The sequence below is a fragment of the Phyllostomus discolor genome, chromosome 12 (genome assembly GCF_004126475.2).
Source record: "Phyllostomus discolor isolate MPI-MPIP mPhyDis1 chromosome 12, mPhyDis1.pri.v3, whole genome shotgun sequence".
Classification (NCBI taxonomy): domain Eukaryota; kingdom Metazoa; phylum Chordata; class Mammalia; order Chiroptera; family Phyllostomidae; genus Phyllostomus; species Phyllostomus discolor.
Genome location: NC_040914.2, coordinates 59,779,065 through 59,793,977, shown reverse-complemented (window position 1 = coordinate 59,793,977; position 14,913 = coordinate 59,779,065). Strand labels below are relative to the sequence as shown.

At 49.7% G+C, this 14,913-nt stretch overlaps 1 protein-coding gene across 2 annotated transcripts in view; it reads left to right on the top strand.

The window, feature by feature from the left end:
- Positions 1-9,967: 9,967 nt before the first annotated feature.
- CMTM4 (CKLF like MARVEL transmembrane domain containing 4) overlaps positions 9,968-14,913 on the top strand; it is a 56,628-nt gene continuing 51,682 nt past the window's right edge. Inside the window, exon 1 of one of the 2 annotated variants that reach the window (XM_036011961.1) lies at positions 9,968-10,404. In XM_036011961.1, coding sequence (XP_035867854.1) covers positions 10,219-10,404 — 186 coding nt within the window. In that variant the 5' untranslated portion in view covers positions 9,968-10,218. The remainder of the gene's footprint in view (positions 10,405-14,913) is intronic. The other variant, XM_028502031.2, reaches the window with a different exon arrangement.

Genomic DNA, 14,913 nt, shown 5'->3' with positions numbered 1-14,913 from the left:
TTGGGGCTATGAGTGCAAACTCACAGTTTTCAACACACACATAGATATAATATATATGTATATGTGTATGTTTATATACATCTATTCCCTGGCTGTCTGCACTGAGAGATCCTGGGAGCACACACGACCTAATAGCAATGAGCACACCTTGTGCCTAGATGTCTGCTAGTTTTTTTAGTTTTTATTTATTTTTAGAGAGAGGGGAAGGGAAGGAGAAAGAGAGGGAGAGAAATATCAATACATGGTTGCCTCTCCCACAACCCCTACCAGGGACCTGGTCTGTAACCCAGGCATGTGCCTTGACTGGAAATCGAACTGGTGACCCTTTGGTTTGCAGGCCCACGCTCAATCCACTGAGCCACACCAGCCAGGGCAAGATCTCTGTTTCTAAATACCATTTCCCAGTAAAACAAATCAGGGAGAAATAGCTGATTCCAGGGCTGGGGCAAGCAAAGTGTGAGTGAGTTTGGAACATCTGTGCCAGAGAGTAAAAAGGCTCAGAGAATGACGGAAACACGTCAGAACAAAAACAGGAGCCCCCTGGCTAGTTCTGACAACCTGCACGTCAAAAAGAGGAAAGGTCGTGATGGAGTGTAACCCACTGAGTAAAATGGGAAGTTGTGAGTCCAGATCGGTATAAATGAATGAGTTGAAAGTTTCAGGAGAAACAACATGGCTCATCCAAATTTATATTTATTCAGTGGGTTATAATACGTTATGATTAATATTCAGGCTGCTCAAATTATCCCAGGTTTTTTGTTTGTTTGTTTTTATCGTAAGAGAAGACAAGAGCAACTTCCAGTGGAGAAGTCTGGCAGACACAGGCCTAATAACTGGCCGAAGGGAACACCACTGGTAAGAGGACAAAGCCGTCTCCTGAGAGGCCGTACTGAGAACACATCGCTTCCAGGGTGCTTCTGCCGAAAGTGTGTGCACCCCGAATCTGACCCTGAGGAAACATGAGAAGTTGTGGGACAAACCCAAACTGAGGGACGTTCTGCAAAGTTAATTGTCCGTAATTTCAAAAGTGTGAAGGTCGTGAAAGGCAAGACGAGTCCGAGGAACTGTTTCGGTCTGAAGGAGGCTGAAGACCCAGGACAATGCAAGGGACGCGTGACTCTGAGTGGGATCAGTTTGCTACGAAGACAGGGACGTTGCAAAACTTGAGTGGCATCGGAGGGTTAGGTGGTAGCAATGTCTCCATAATGATTTTCTGATTGTATTCTGGGAAGGGCCCCCGTTTGTAGGACATAGGCACTCTAAAGTACTTGGGGGCAATGGGGTTAATACCATCGCTCCCAAGGGGTTGGCAACTCACTTTCAAATAGTTCAGGGAAAAAGAATTCTTTGTACTGCACCTATAGCCTTTTAATTGTTTTTAGATAATTTTGATATTGTTTTCCAGTAAATACATTTAACTAAAACAAACAGTCTTCAAGTATGCCCACGCATGCAGGCAAACAGCGCAAGGTGGGGTGACATTCGGGCCTTTGGCAATGGCCCCTGATACCTTCGCCCCCATGATTCTTTAGTTAGTATGCCCCTCGGCCACTATTTCATCCCCTCCCCTAACCCTTGGTCTCCGAGACCCTGCCCTTCGAGTGTCCTCACCCCATATTTCCTGCCCGCTCTGATCACTGACGGGAGGCCTGCCTGTCTTCCAGTCTCAGCTCGGGCACCCACAGATCTGGAGGGCCTTCGGCCCCACCCTCCTCTCCAGGAGGCACGCTCCCTGAACCGTGGAGGGAATTTCCGGCTGCCCCAGGGTTTCCCCAAATGAGTCTGGGGACCCTTAGGTACCCACAGATGTACTCTTGGGGGCTCTGAGGCTTTGGTTTTTTAAAGGGCACTGTACATTATTCAGAGTAACAGAATCTCTACTACCCATTTGATACAGAGGAGATAAGGTTTTGAATTATTCATCTGTACTTTTTGTTTTCACCCAAATCCGATCGTGTCAGTTCCTGCTTAAAGGGCAGAACGCAGCTCTGGTGGCCCCCCTGGCTGCTGGGGCTCTTCAGCGCCTGCTCCCCGAGGACCCAGCCTGTCTGTCCCAGCCCCAGGCCCTCTCAATAGCTTTTAACTGCTCCCTGTCTGAACCCCAGGCTGGTGACCTCTTTCTGATCCTCTCAGGCCTTCCCCATCAGGGTGATAGCCTACCTGCCTGCCTGCCTGCCTGCCTTCCTTCCTTTCAAGATTTTATTTATTTTAAAGAGAGGGGAAGGTGGGGAAAAAGAGAAGGAGAGAAGCATCGATGTGCAAGAGAAATGTCGATCGGTTGCCTCTTGCATGCTCTCAGCCAGGGACCAGGCCTGCAACTCAGGTGTGTGTTCCGACTGGGAATCGAACCCACGTCCTCTTTTGCTCTGCAGGGCGAAGCCCAACCAACTGAACCATGCAGGTCAGGGCCAGGTTAGCTATTCTTCCCAGAAAGCTTTGCCCTGCCTTGCTTGTTCAGAACAATGGCAATAATCATGAGCAAACATTTGCTGAGTGTCTGCTTTGTCTCAGACACAATTCTAAACTATTTACAATTTGCAGATGGGGAAACAGGAGACACAGCCGGTGAATATAACCCCCCGTTCCTTGAATGGCTCCTTGCGTACCTATCCCACATGGGGCCCTGATCCAGGCCCAGAGGACACAACAGCGATAAACTTGCGCTCTCAGAGCTCACGGATGGAAGGGCTGCAGATGGAGGGGTAAACAGTGCATCATAACACTGAGTAATAAATACTTCGATGCCCGTGGAGGCCAGGGCTGGAGTGCCTGTCCCAGCCTGGGGACTCAGGGTGGTGTCCCTGGATGAGCTGACGTCTAGTCTGAGCCCTACAGAATGTCCAGGAGTTAGTCCTCATTGGGCTGTTTTGAGGATTAAATGAGTTAATCCATGAAAACCAAGTGCAGCCATGTCTGGTACATGGAATGTACTGTAAAGGTGCCTCCTCCTCTACCTCCCATTGGCCTCATCCAGGAATGGGTGGATTTATTGTGGGGGAGCATCAGGTGAGATTATGAATTTGGGTCACCGAATTCCGTGACCAAGATAATGCCTAGTGGGTGGTTGGGTCTAGGTGGCTGGAGCCCCGGAGAAAGGTCTGGAGCCACAGGAAGGGGGACGAAGCTAGAAGGGTCACCCCCTCTCACCGGGTTTCACTGGCTACAGCTTCGGTTCCCCTCAGTTTGCTGCCCAGGGTCAACCTCAGCCCAGGAATATGAAGCGAGCCCCAACTGGTGCGACTCAGCTGGTTGGGTGTCATCCCACAAAGGGAAGGGTCTCAGGTGTGGTTCCCGGTCAGGGTCAGGGCACGTGCCTGGGGTTGCAGATTCATTTCTGGATTGTGGCGCTTTGAGAGGCAACCGATCGATGTTTCGTGCATCCATGTTTCTCTCCCTCTCTTTCTCCCTACCTTCCTCTCTCTCTCTGCAAGTTAATAACATCTTTAAAAAACACTAAGTGAACATTTCCAGGAATAATTCAGGAGTTTTAAATTGTGCGCTGTTCTGAGTAGTGTGATGAGACCTCCACCGCCCCACACCCTCCTGCCCAGAGGCGAGTCGTCTCTGTGTCCAGGGACTGCAGGCTGTGGAGGCTCCCTGCCTGGTCGTCAGCCACTCAGCAGCATTGCCGCGGTGCTTGCGTTTAAGGAACCCTAATTTGTTTCGTAGTGGCCCCAAGAGCAAGAGTGGTAATGCTGGCAATCAGGTTCTGCCAACGAGAAGTGAGAAAGTGCTCCCTTTAGAAACGAGAAGGTGAATGTTCTTGATAAGGAAAGAAAAATCATAATGTCGAGGTTGCTAAGAGCTACAATAAGAACAAATCTTCTGTTTGTGAAATTGTGAAGGAGGAAAAATTTTTTTTGCTGGTTGTGTTGTCACATCTCACAATACAAAAGTGATGGCCACAGGGCGTGGATGCATGCTTGGTTAAGACGGAGGGTGTGACATTTGTGGGGGAAGGCATGAACACCAGATGTGTCCCCACTGATGGCAACGTGTTGCCCCGGAGGGCACCGAGCCTGTCTGCGGCGAGATTTCAGCAAGGGGCGCTCTGAAATGAGGGCCACCACGCCGTTTACTACAAGTGGGAGATGGTTGCAATACGATATTTTCAGAGAGACAACATTTGCATAATTTTTACTACAGTATATAGTTACAATTGTTGTATTTTATTATTAGTTACTGCTGTTAATCTCTTACTGTGCCTAATTTATAAGTTAAGCTTTATCATAAGTATGTATGCATAGGAAAAATACGTATATATGTATGTATAGGGTTTGGTACTACCTGCGGTTTCAGGCATCCACTGGAGGTCTGGGGATGCCTCCCCCTCAGGTAAGGGGGGGTGGCTGTACCCTGAGAAACATGAATCCTAGGGCTCAGGCCTATAAAGATGACTGAAAAGAGCAACCAGAGGAGTAGGAGGACACGCAGGCGAGCCTGGGGTCACGTGTGCCAAGCACGGAGACTGTTTCCAGAAGGCAGATGCATTTGGTGGGACCACATGATGCTGAGGGAGCTCCTGCAGGGCCCAGGTTAATCCCACCGCTTTCCCCGCCCTCTCCTGCCCCAGGTGATCATATCGACCTTGCGGTTCTGCAGATACTTATAGCAGTACATTCCTGTCCCCCACCTTAGGCCCAAGAATTGGAGCATTAGCGGAGGTCCTGAGAACCTGTCTACTCCTCTCGCGATTCCTCTGCGTGTGGAAGTTCACAGACCCCTGCATTCTGGAGAGAAAGTCCCCGGGTAGGAGTCTCATTGGCTCTGCTCAGCTCCCGTGCCCACCCTGAGCTATGGTCCAGGATGGCAGGGAACCACGACTGGTCGTTCTTGGGTCAAGTGCCCACTCTTGCTGGGTGAGCATCACCTGGGAGGTGGAAGTAGAAAAGGAGTAGCCCTAGAACCAGGTGGGGTGCTGTCATTAGAAGCAGGGGGATGGGTGTCCGGCAGGCAGAAGCAAGCATGTCCGCTCTAGTTCCATAATCACTACCCCCACAGTTCTTTTGGGAGGGCCTTGGGGGCCCAGCGTGTAGCGCAGGGCCTGGCCCCAGGGTGGGCCGCCAGCAAATGTTTGGTTCATGTAGGCTGCCTCCTGGCTACCTCAGCTGCTCCCTGAGGTTCACGGGGCTAGTCTAGCCAGCACCCGGTCTGGCATGACGGTGGGTACTGGAGTGAAGGCACTGCCCACGTTTCCTTGTAGCCACCCTTTTTACCTTCTTCCCCAGAAGGCCCTTCTTCCTGGGCCACGGGAAGAGAAGGCAGCAGGCAGCCAGGGAGAGGCCGGGCAGCCGCTGAGCAGACGAATCTTCCCCTGGGTTGTCCACTGCCCGCAGGGTCTGCAGGTAGCAGGAGCCGTAGAAACTGGGGTCCCGCAAAGGCTGGGATTCCACTGGAGGTTCCAGTAAGGGATGCAGATGGATTGGCTTGGGTTACCCTTGGTCATCGGAAGCAAAGGAATGTCAAACTGGAAAATCCCAGTGAGCGCTATTTTTAGAGAAGACTTGGAGAGCATGTTTCTGGCTGAAGGGACAAGTTTCTTCAGAAGTGGCAGTTAACTCTAACCCCTGAACCGCTCCGTCTGGAATTCGCCCAGGCGCCGGCCCCGCCCTCCAGACACGCAGGACACTATTGGACGAGTGCAGTCAGCCCCCGCACAGAGGACAGGGGCATCTGCTGCTCTCAGACACCAGAGTGGGCTGTTTATGTCTTTGAGTCCAATCTGTCAGGCGTAAGGAATTTATGTGCGCCCTTTTCTTTGAAAGGCTTTTTAAGAGTACAGAGAATCATATCAAACCAAGTCATTAGTCCTGTAACATTAACCGTAAGACTTTCCCGGGTGTTTCGTTAATGCTTGATATTGGTAAATTATTTCTGATGAACTTAATTGGTCTTCCTACTGTATACTTTATACTTGAAATGTTCAATCTCACCAGCACTGTTTATATTTTTCTGTTTGAGGTAATCACTGAGCTTATTAAGAGTAGCGCAATAGATAAGATCTATTGTTTAATGAAGGTAAAGGAAAAGCTACCCCCCACCCCAACACTCACAAGGGTGCACTGGGGAGAGATGTCAGTAAGAAACTGAAGTGAGATGTGAACCCCGCCGAGCCCCCACCTCCCCCCCGTCCTTCACCATCATCAGGCACCGCCTGCAGAGGCAGGCCACGCAGGACCACAGTTCAGGAAGGTGTTCCGCTCTCAGGCCTCCACGGAATTTAGACTCTAAAGTACTGGTAGGATCAGTGCTTTTGGCGTTAGGACCCTCCGTGAGTCCGTGGAATCCGTGTGCCTGCAGCGGGGGCTAGAGCGAGGGGTCCCCCGACTGGGAGGCGGTTGTCCTTGAGGAGACGGCCCAGGGCTAACAGAGGCTGAGGGACTTGGGAAGAGGCCAGGCCTGATCCAGGGAAACTGGGGTATCCTGGGGAATAGCCCGTATTCAGGATGCTATACTCTGAGCAGCCCTTTCAGGGTGAGTTGGGGATTCAGACGAGAATCAGCATTGTGGTTGCCGGCAGAGTCTTTCCACTGGCAGCAACTAATGAAGCCGCATCTGGTTTATTCATCAGTCTCTTCTGAGTCTGGTTGCCTTGAGTCAGCCCTCAGTATGCGGATCAGACCCTGAAACCCAGAGACCTGTCCAAGGCATTTAGTTTCCTATGCATCCATCACTAATTTATCTTCTCTGTCGTTTATTAGCCTCATTTTGACTCAGCGCTCACAGACACCCAGAGACACAGCCGTAGCCACAGACTCATGAGGTATTGCAATTTAACGCTGGGGAAGGCCTCATAATACCACATTTTATCTACGATTACTATGTGGGATTCCCAACAATGCCTTTTGGAAGTCTGTGAACTTCTGTCAAAAGTAAAAAAAAAATGGAGTCTGTCCTTGCAACTAAAAATAAACTTAGGCTTGTGTCCAGGGACAGGAAACAGTAAGGACTGGAGGAAAACCCCTAATCTTGCCTCCACTCGGCCCCTCTCCCTCTTGCCACCAGAGAGTATTCTAAAAGTTAGGCCCCATTGGGCCACACTCCTGCTCGACGCTCTTCTGTTCAGAGTCCACCCTGTCCCGTGGCCCAGGAGGCCCTGCAGGGGCTGGCCCAAGGCTACGTTTCAGCTTCGGATCTTGTCTGCCAGCCCTCTCCCCCTTGAATTCTGCCCTCGAGCCTCTTCACTGTGCCTTGATTTGGCCTGTGTCTGGGCCTTTGCACATGTTGTCCCCTCTGCCCAGGGAACACAGTTCCACCCACCCTTACAGTCTCTTTGCTTAGCTAACTGCTGTTCATATTTCAAACCCCAGCTGAAATTCTGACCCACAGACCTGATTGAATCCTTGCTGAAACCCCCATACCCCCGTGAACGGCACTCAGCACCTGCTGTTGTACTTGCTGGGTCCAGTACTTGGTCTCCATGCCCATGGCGGCCAGAGCTCTATCTGCCTTACTAACCACGGGCTCTCGTGTTCCTTTTTTTAAAACAGTCTTTAATTTAGCTTTCATTTTTATTAAAGTTATAAGTGCACATGTTTGAGAGAATCAAGTAGTTCTACAAGGCCTAAAACCTCCACTACATTTCCTGCCCCCAGAGGCAGCACTTTGAACTTTAAACTGATTGTTTTTATCTTTATATTTGTAATGAACACTGCTACCTACTGCTACCTCCTGGTCTTCCAGTTTTAAGCATCCACTGAGCTCCCATGATGAACGATGAGTATTTAGGTCTCCTGCACATCCTGCCCTTCTCCCCATCCTCTCCTGGTCACATGCTTTTAGGTGGGTCAGTATTCATTGTTTACATTACTGTGTTTATGCAAATGTTATTCCCAGTTGAGCTCTGTGATTTACCACTTATCTTTTTCTATAGATCCTTTTATTTTCCCTGTAGTTAGTATCGATGAATATTTGCTTAGTTTCCTATGCACGTATCACTAGTTTATCTCAAAACTTTCCCCAAACTATGTATCTTGCTTTGCTGTATAGCTAGCACTTTGGCCTGCAGCATAGGCATGTAACCTGACTGGGAATCGAACCTGCAACCTTTCAGTTTGCAGGCCTGCTCCCAATCCACTGAGCCACACCAGCCAGGGCTGAATTAATATTTTATGTCTTCTTCCCTCCATTCTCTCTCTTCCAACGTTATGGAGGCCTTATCCTATTATTCTCTCAGACTGTAGCTCTAACTCCCTTTTCTTTTCTATCTTTTTGGCTCTATTTCCATGAGATTTTCTTGAACTCTTTTTTTTTCTTTCATATTACTTAATATCCAGGGATATACACACATACAGACAATTTTCAGTATGGTACCCCTGACCTCAACTGTGCCTAGTGACCCTACAGCTGAGACCTTCGGTTTCACCTTCTGCAGAGACCAGAACTACAGTCTTGGAGGATGAGCACGAGACGGGACCCAGGGATCCAATTGCTTTTTAAAAAGACTCTCAATTGGCCTTGTCTTTTTATTCCTGCCTCCACCACCACTCACAGACATGCTGGTGCTGCCTGCTCCAGAGCCTTTGTTCTGTGATAGAACCTAGGTTGCATTTCAGCCTTTCCCTGTGCCAGCCAAGGGTTTAGCTTTCTTGGATTTGTGAAATCAGTTACCAATTGCCCGTTTGCTTTTTTGCTTCCAACCTTTTATTGCTATCGTCTCCTTTCCCATTCTTTGTCCCAATGGTGTTATGCGCTTAAAAAAACAAATCCCTGTAATTGTCATTTCGCTGGGATTTGGCGAAAGAGCAGAGGCCAGAGCCTACACCCAACCATTCAACTTGTTATCTTTAACTGTCAGCCTGTCTCCAGTCCCTAGCACATTGCTCAGTGCATAACAAGGGCCCAATATTTGTTGGTTGAATAGAGTATTAATTAGAGGCACTGAATTTCCCATTTTTGGTAGCCAAAAGATGAGAGCCCTTTTGGTATTTACGGCTTAGCTTGGAGTTCACAAACCCATCTGGGTTGTATATGAGGCAACATTGTGCAGTGAAGGAAGTTGGAATCTGGGCTCTGCTCACCAATGAATTGTGTGTGGCCTGGGACAAGCTGCTACAGCACTCTGGAGTCCTAGTGATTTCTCCTGTAAAATGGAAACAGTAATGCCCCTGTGTAGTGCCTTGCTCAGCGCCTGGGGCAAGGGAGGCTCCCGTCACTTTGGTGGTGTGTAAAGAGTTCAATAAACAAAGCGACAGTTCTTAGAAAGTCAGTGTTTTACTTAAGCCTTCACACTTGAATTACAGATTGGTCTCTAATTAATGCCTTTCAGTGCAAAAAGTCTGTTTTTAACTTGATGATTAGACAGAGATTGTAAAATCTTTTCAACTAAGAGAGGGTCACCGAGGGTCTACTGTGTGCTAGCACCCCTTCCCGGTCAGACCAGTGGATCCAGAACTTGACACTGTAGTTATTCACAAATATTTACTGCGTGTCTGTCTTGCAGACACTGAGTGACCCTCACTCATCCCTGCCGCGCTCAGCCCCTGGTCCAGAGGCGCCCAGTGTGGGAGCCCAGACACTTAGACCCCTCTTGTGAGCCCAACAGTCCAAGTCAGGCCCACCCTGGGCCACGCACTGTTCCCAGCAGCCAAAACACGCAGCGCATCTTCGTCTTCACCCGGAGTACCCCAGGCTACCTGCAGAGGACCCCACATCCTCCAGAGGAAAAACTGAAGCAGCTCCCTGGGACAGCAACTCCTTGCCCCTGGGTCCACCTCCACCCACCCCTTCAGCTCCGGTTCCTCCGGGTCCCCAGAACCCCTTCCCGGACTCCCACCCTCGCACTCTTGAATCGCCAGACGCGGAGCCAAGTCCCACCCCCGGGTCCCCGGCAGGTGAGGGCGGGGCCTAAGGGCGCCCCGCCCCCACAGGGCCGCAGCGCCCGGCCACCACCTCCGCCTCTCCGGAGCCTAGGAGCGCCTCCGAGCGGCCGGCGAGAGGGCACTGGCTCCGCCCCCTCCCGTCCCGCCGCGCCGGCTCCCGCCTCCTTCCCTCTCCACCCGCTCCCGCCTCCTTTCCTTTCCGCTGCCGAGGCGGCGGGAGCCGAGCCCGAGCGGACCGAACCGCGGCCGCAGCCGGCGGCGGGCGCAGGGGAGGAGGCGGCGGGGCGGGCCGCAGGCGGTCAGTCGGGCGGCGGCGGCGATGCGGCGGCCCCGCTGAGACCACCAGCTCCGAGCGCCGGGGACCGGCCGCGCGAGGCGGCCCGGGCCGGGCGGCAGCATGCGGAGCGGCGAGGAGCTGGACGGCTTCGAGGGCGAGGCCTCGAGCACCTCCATGATCTCGGGCGCCAGCAGCCCGTACCAGCCCACCACCGAGCCGGTGAGCCAGCGCCGCGGGCTTGCTGGCCTGCGCTGCGACCCCGACTACCTGCGCGGCGCTCTCGGCTGCCTCAAGGTCGCCCAAGTGGTAGGTGTCGGGCGGGGCCCCAGGTAACGGCGGGCGGCCTACCCGCGCGCCTTCTCCCCCTGCTCTGCTCCCGGGGCGCAGGCCCGGCTGGCTTCCGCCGCGCATCCGCTTCGTGGGGTCAGACCCCTGCCCCACGCACCCCTTTCTCTCTCCCGGGGTCCCAGGGCCGCCCTCCCCACTCCCTTGGGAACTCTGCTCTGCCGCCTCAGGTGTGCGCCTCCTACCTGAACACCTGCCCCCTGGCCTACCTGCCTTGCTCCCACCTTCGTTCTCTCGGGCTTGGTGGTCCGCGGAGCCCGCTTGAGGGTTATGCTGTCTCCTGGACACTACTGGTCATAGCAACTTGTGACAGATTTTCGGGCCCGCACAACCTCCACTCCTCCTGATGGTCCTTCTCTGCTTCCACCACTGGGGACCGTGGCTCGGTTTGCTCCCTGGTTCCTAGCAGCGCCGGGCATATGATAGACGTTCAATAAAGGCTTGTTGAATGGAGCCATGTAGCCTAGATGCAGTGGGGAAGCCTCCAGTTTACACAGCAGAGGCTTGATTCCTTAATTAACCTAGGCAGAACCGGCATCCCTGACTCCTCCGCCCCAGCACGGTGGCTGGCTTTGCCCAATTGGTACCCAGAGTTAAATCACTCTGGGAGGGCAGCCAGTTTGGGAAGTAACAGAAACAGAGAACTTTCTGTTGGACTTGCCTATGGTAGAGCTCATTTCTCAGAATTCTTATTTTTAGCTTCCAGGGTGCTCAAGGCAGGGGCCTGTCAGTTCAGCCCCTCTTTTGTGGTTTTGTAGCAGGCCTCTCCGGGCAGTTCTTTAGCTCTGCTGTGGACAGGGCATGCTCCAGTTCAGGAAAAAGCTGTCCGGATATTCCCTGTCACAGGTAGGCCTTCCTGCGAGGCCAGGCAGCAGAACTTTATAGACTCCTCAGCCAGAGAAGCCATTTACACAGAGCTGTAATGTATGTGCATTTTGTTTCTTCCGAGCCTTGGGCTTCTTGTGCTGACTTGAGTACATAGATAAGCGTGCCTTGGGAATAACGTCATTTGGGGACACCTTTTAAATAAAGGTTTCAGTGTTTGTAAATTGCAGGGTCCTAGGCTGTTTTATCTCTCCTGGGTGAAATGCTTGTTCTGCTGACTGTTGAAGGGTATTTTTGAAGGGCTCTGAGGAAAGACAAAAGCAGTAGGTCATCCCTTTCCAGAGTTTTAAACCGACCTGTTCCCGTAAGCTGCAGTGCTCTTTGAGATATGTTGGCTCTGTAGTTATGCATTGCTGTTAGCAAAGAGGGTGGAGGAGATGGGGGGAGGCGTGTAACTGCCTTTCGAAAGAGGCAGCTAGCCAGTGTTTGAGTACAGCATGGATAATCAGAAATGAATCAGAGAGCAGGGCGGCATCTCCGGTCCAGGTAGAGTATGGGGCCTGGTTAAGCACCTTGCTTTGTTTCCACTGCGGACTTTTGAAAGTAAATAGAACTTGCCACTCAAAAGAGCTGGGGAAAGAATTGAAACCCAGTAGTTTGTATAAAATGTTATCCAGCAGTTATCACCTCATTGCTGGAACTTTGTCACCTAAGGCCAGAAATGGAAGCCAGTGGTATTGTAAGGTGTTATTTTGGTGGAAGGGACTCAGAGCTTTCCTTGGCATCTGGAAGGGCTTTGGGGCCCAGCCCCTAACACCTCACCTAACTCTGCTATTCGTCTGGTCTCTAGAATTTAAACAGAGAGAAGGTTATGTGGAGGTGAGTGAAGGGCGGGAGGGAACCTGCTTGGAAGGTATGGCGACTTGAAACAGTCTTCTGTGTACTTGGGTTCTCGGGTTTGATAACAATCAGGGTTTTTAGGGGGAAAGGCCCCACAAAAGTCCAAGGAATTGGAATCTAAATTTAAACTGGAAAGAAAAAGAAGTTGTTAATGAAGATACTTCTAAGATGTTAGAAGGCTCAGAATTTCATCAAGAAGCATGGATAAGTTCTAATTGTGTGTTTTTTTTAAGAGAAGTTTGGCTTTTTTCCATTTTAGCTTTTGTAGGCATTTCCCTGTGGTCTGGGGCCCATGACAACCTGTAGATCCTTGCTGCTCCGCGTGTGGTTGGTTAGCAGCATCTCCGGCAGTGGAAAGCTCGTCGGAAATGCAGAATCAGAGAGGCCTCCCCACAGGTTTTCTGAGTCCCAAGATCTCTGCAGGTGATTCACATGTGCATTAAAGTTTGTCTTTTCCTGCCGTTTTCGCATTAAAGCCTGACACGGGTGCTAGCAATCAGTTCTCTATCAGAACTGTTAATAGTCGCCCTCAAGGCTGAGGTTTTTCTGTGAAATGAGCCTATACCCCCTCAAAGAGTTAAGAGAATGAACTCCGTAATATGTGGAAATTAGCACCAAGCTTGTTAGGTGCTTAGTTAGTGTGTAAGAAACATAAGCCGTCATTATTGCTAATTGGTATTTACTGTCTTTAAAGAGACTTGGTGAAAATGCCAACCCCAAAGTATAATTGTATATTTGAATGGAAGATAGGTCGGTTCCTAGCGATTTAAAAGTTAAATTGATATTTTAAGTGGAATGTTATTTAACAGTAAAAGTTATCTGGAATATCATGAAAACGAATCACTGCATTTTCATATACTGTATCTTTTAGAAATTAACTCATACCTATCTTTTAGTTGGGGAGAATATGTCCTGTGGTTGGTTATATCAAACAATAAAAATGTACTTTTTGTGGAAAGAGAGTTGGTTTAAACGATTGCTTTAAATTACCTTCTCCCTTATGAGTGTGGATTCTGTGAGAGCGAACTGGTTTTTACTCCCAGACATTCTTTGATGAAGTAGTTAATGTAGGTCTTGGGCTTATCGTTCCCCGCCACCTTTGTTGGAAGCAGACTTTTGTTCTAGGGGTGGGGATGAGGGAAAGGCATACTGTCACACAGAGCATGCTCTACCGTGCTGGGGTTTGAATGTAGGAAGTCTGGTTTCGGAGTGCGCTCTTTGCCACTTCCCAGACACATCATTTTGAGCTGTTTCACAGAGCAGAGCAGGAAACCTTGAATCCAAGGCCATTTCTGTGGTTTTTGCACAGCCTGGTGACCTTTAGGGTGACTTTTCTATGCTTAAGCAACAGACATACAAGGGTTTTGATTTCTTGGTGTGCAGGGTGCCGTTCCTAGGTGTGCAGTTTTGGGGGGTGTCCTGCTCCTCACCCAACAGACCTGCCAGCTTCCTGCAGTGAGGGGATGCGCCTTCTCAAAAGTGCCAGGAGCAGAATCAGGATTTTAGTTCCGAAAAGCCCCCTCAGGGAACTCTTCTGCTTCAGATCCCTTTCTTGAGCCCCTCCCATGCCTGGTTGACCTTCTGACATTGCATTGCATTTGTGTAGGACTTTTTCTACCAGAGTTGGGTAATAGGAGATGTTTAAACTCAAATTCTAGCTCTGCCGATCTTGAAATCTCTTAACCGTGTTGTGTCTTGCCTTTCTCAGTAAGTAGCATGTGGGTGAATGACTGAGCATTTTAGGAATTGTAGGAATTAAGGGTTACCATTTGATAGGTACTTTCCTAGGTAACTCAAAGACAAATTTGCATTTCAGGGTGAGATGATAATATATATTTTATTTGGTGGAAACTGTGTCTGTTTTTCATCCAAAGCCAGTCAGCACAGTCCCTCACAAATCCCACTCTCTGGGGGATGTGCTGGGGCAGGGGAGGGTCGTGCAGGTGATGGTGCTAAAGTTGTGGGTTTTATGGCATTGCATTCTCAGATCTATAGTGGCTCATTGTAAAACAGTCTCATTTTCCCTTAGGATGATTGTTGTTATCTTTGGAAGTTGTCTTTCTCATCAGGGACTTGCAAAGTCTATCAGAAAAGCAAAGATAAAACCTCTTAAGTTTTCGTGATGATTAAAAATAGTAAAATTGTCATTCGAGACCTCAGAAAAGTATATAGTACGCACATCTGTTTAATAAAACCAGATAAAGACAGTTTAAGAAAAGAACACTACAAACCAATTGTTCTCACGAACACAGGCACAGAAGTCCTCAACAGAATATTAGGAAATCAAATCCAGCAACATTATGTGAAGAGAATAGTACGCCATACCACTTGTGATTTACCCCAGGAACAAAAGACTTCCACTTTTACAAAATCAGTAGATGTATTCCACCATATAAACTGCTTAACAAAAACCACACAATCATGTCAGTGGATGCAGAAAAAACATTTGACAAAATTTCAACATCCATTCATGAAAAAAGCTACTAGCAAACTAGTAAGAGAAGGGAACTTTCTCAACCTGAAGAAGGGTGTCTGCCAAAAATCTACAGCCAACATACATAGGTGCAGTTAGCATAGTGTTTAGAAGGGTGAATACTTTGCCCCAAAAGGGGAGCAAGGCAATGACGTCTGCCCTCACCACTGTATTCTCCGTCCTGCTGGAAGTGCTACCCAATGCAAGCAAAATAAATAGAAGGCATACAGATTGAAAAGAAAGAACAACTGTCCCTCTTTGCAGATGGCATG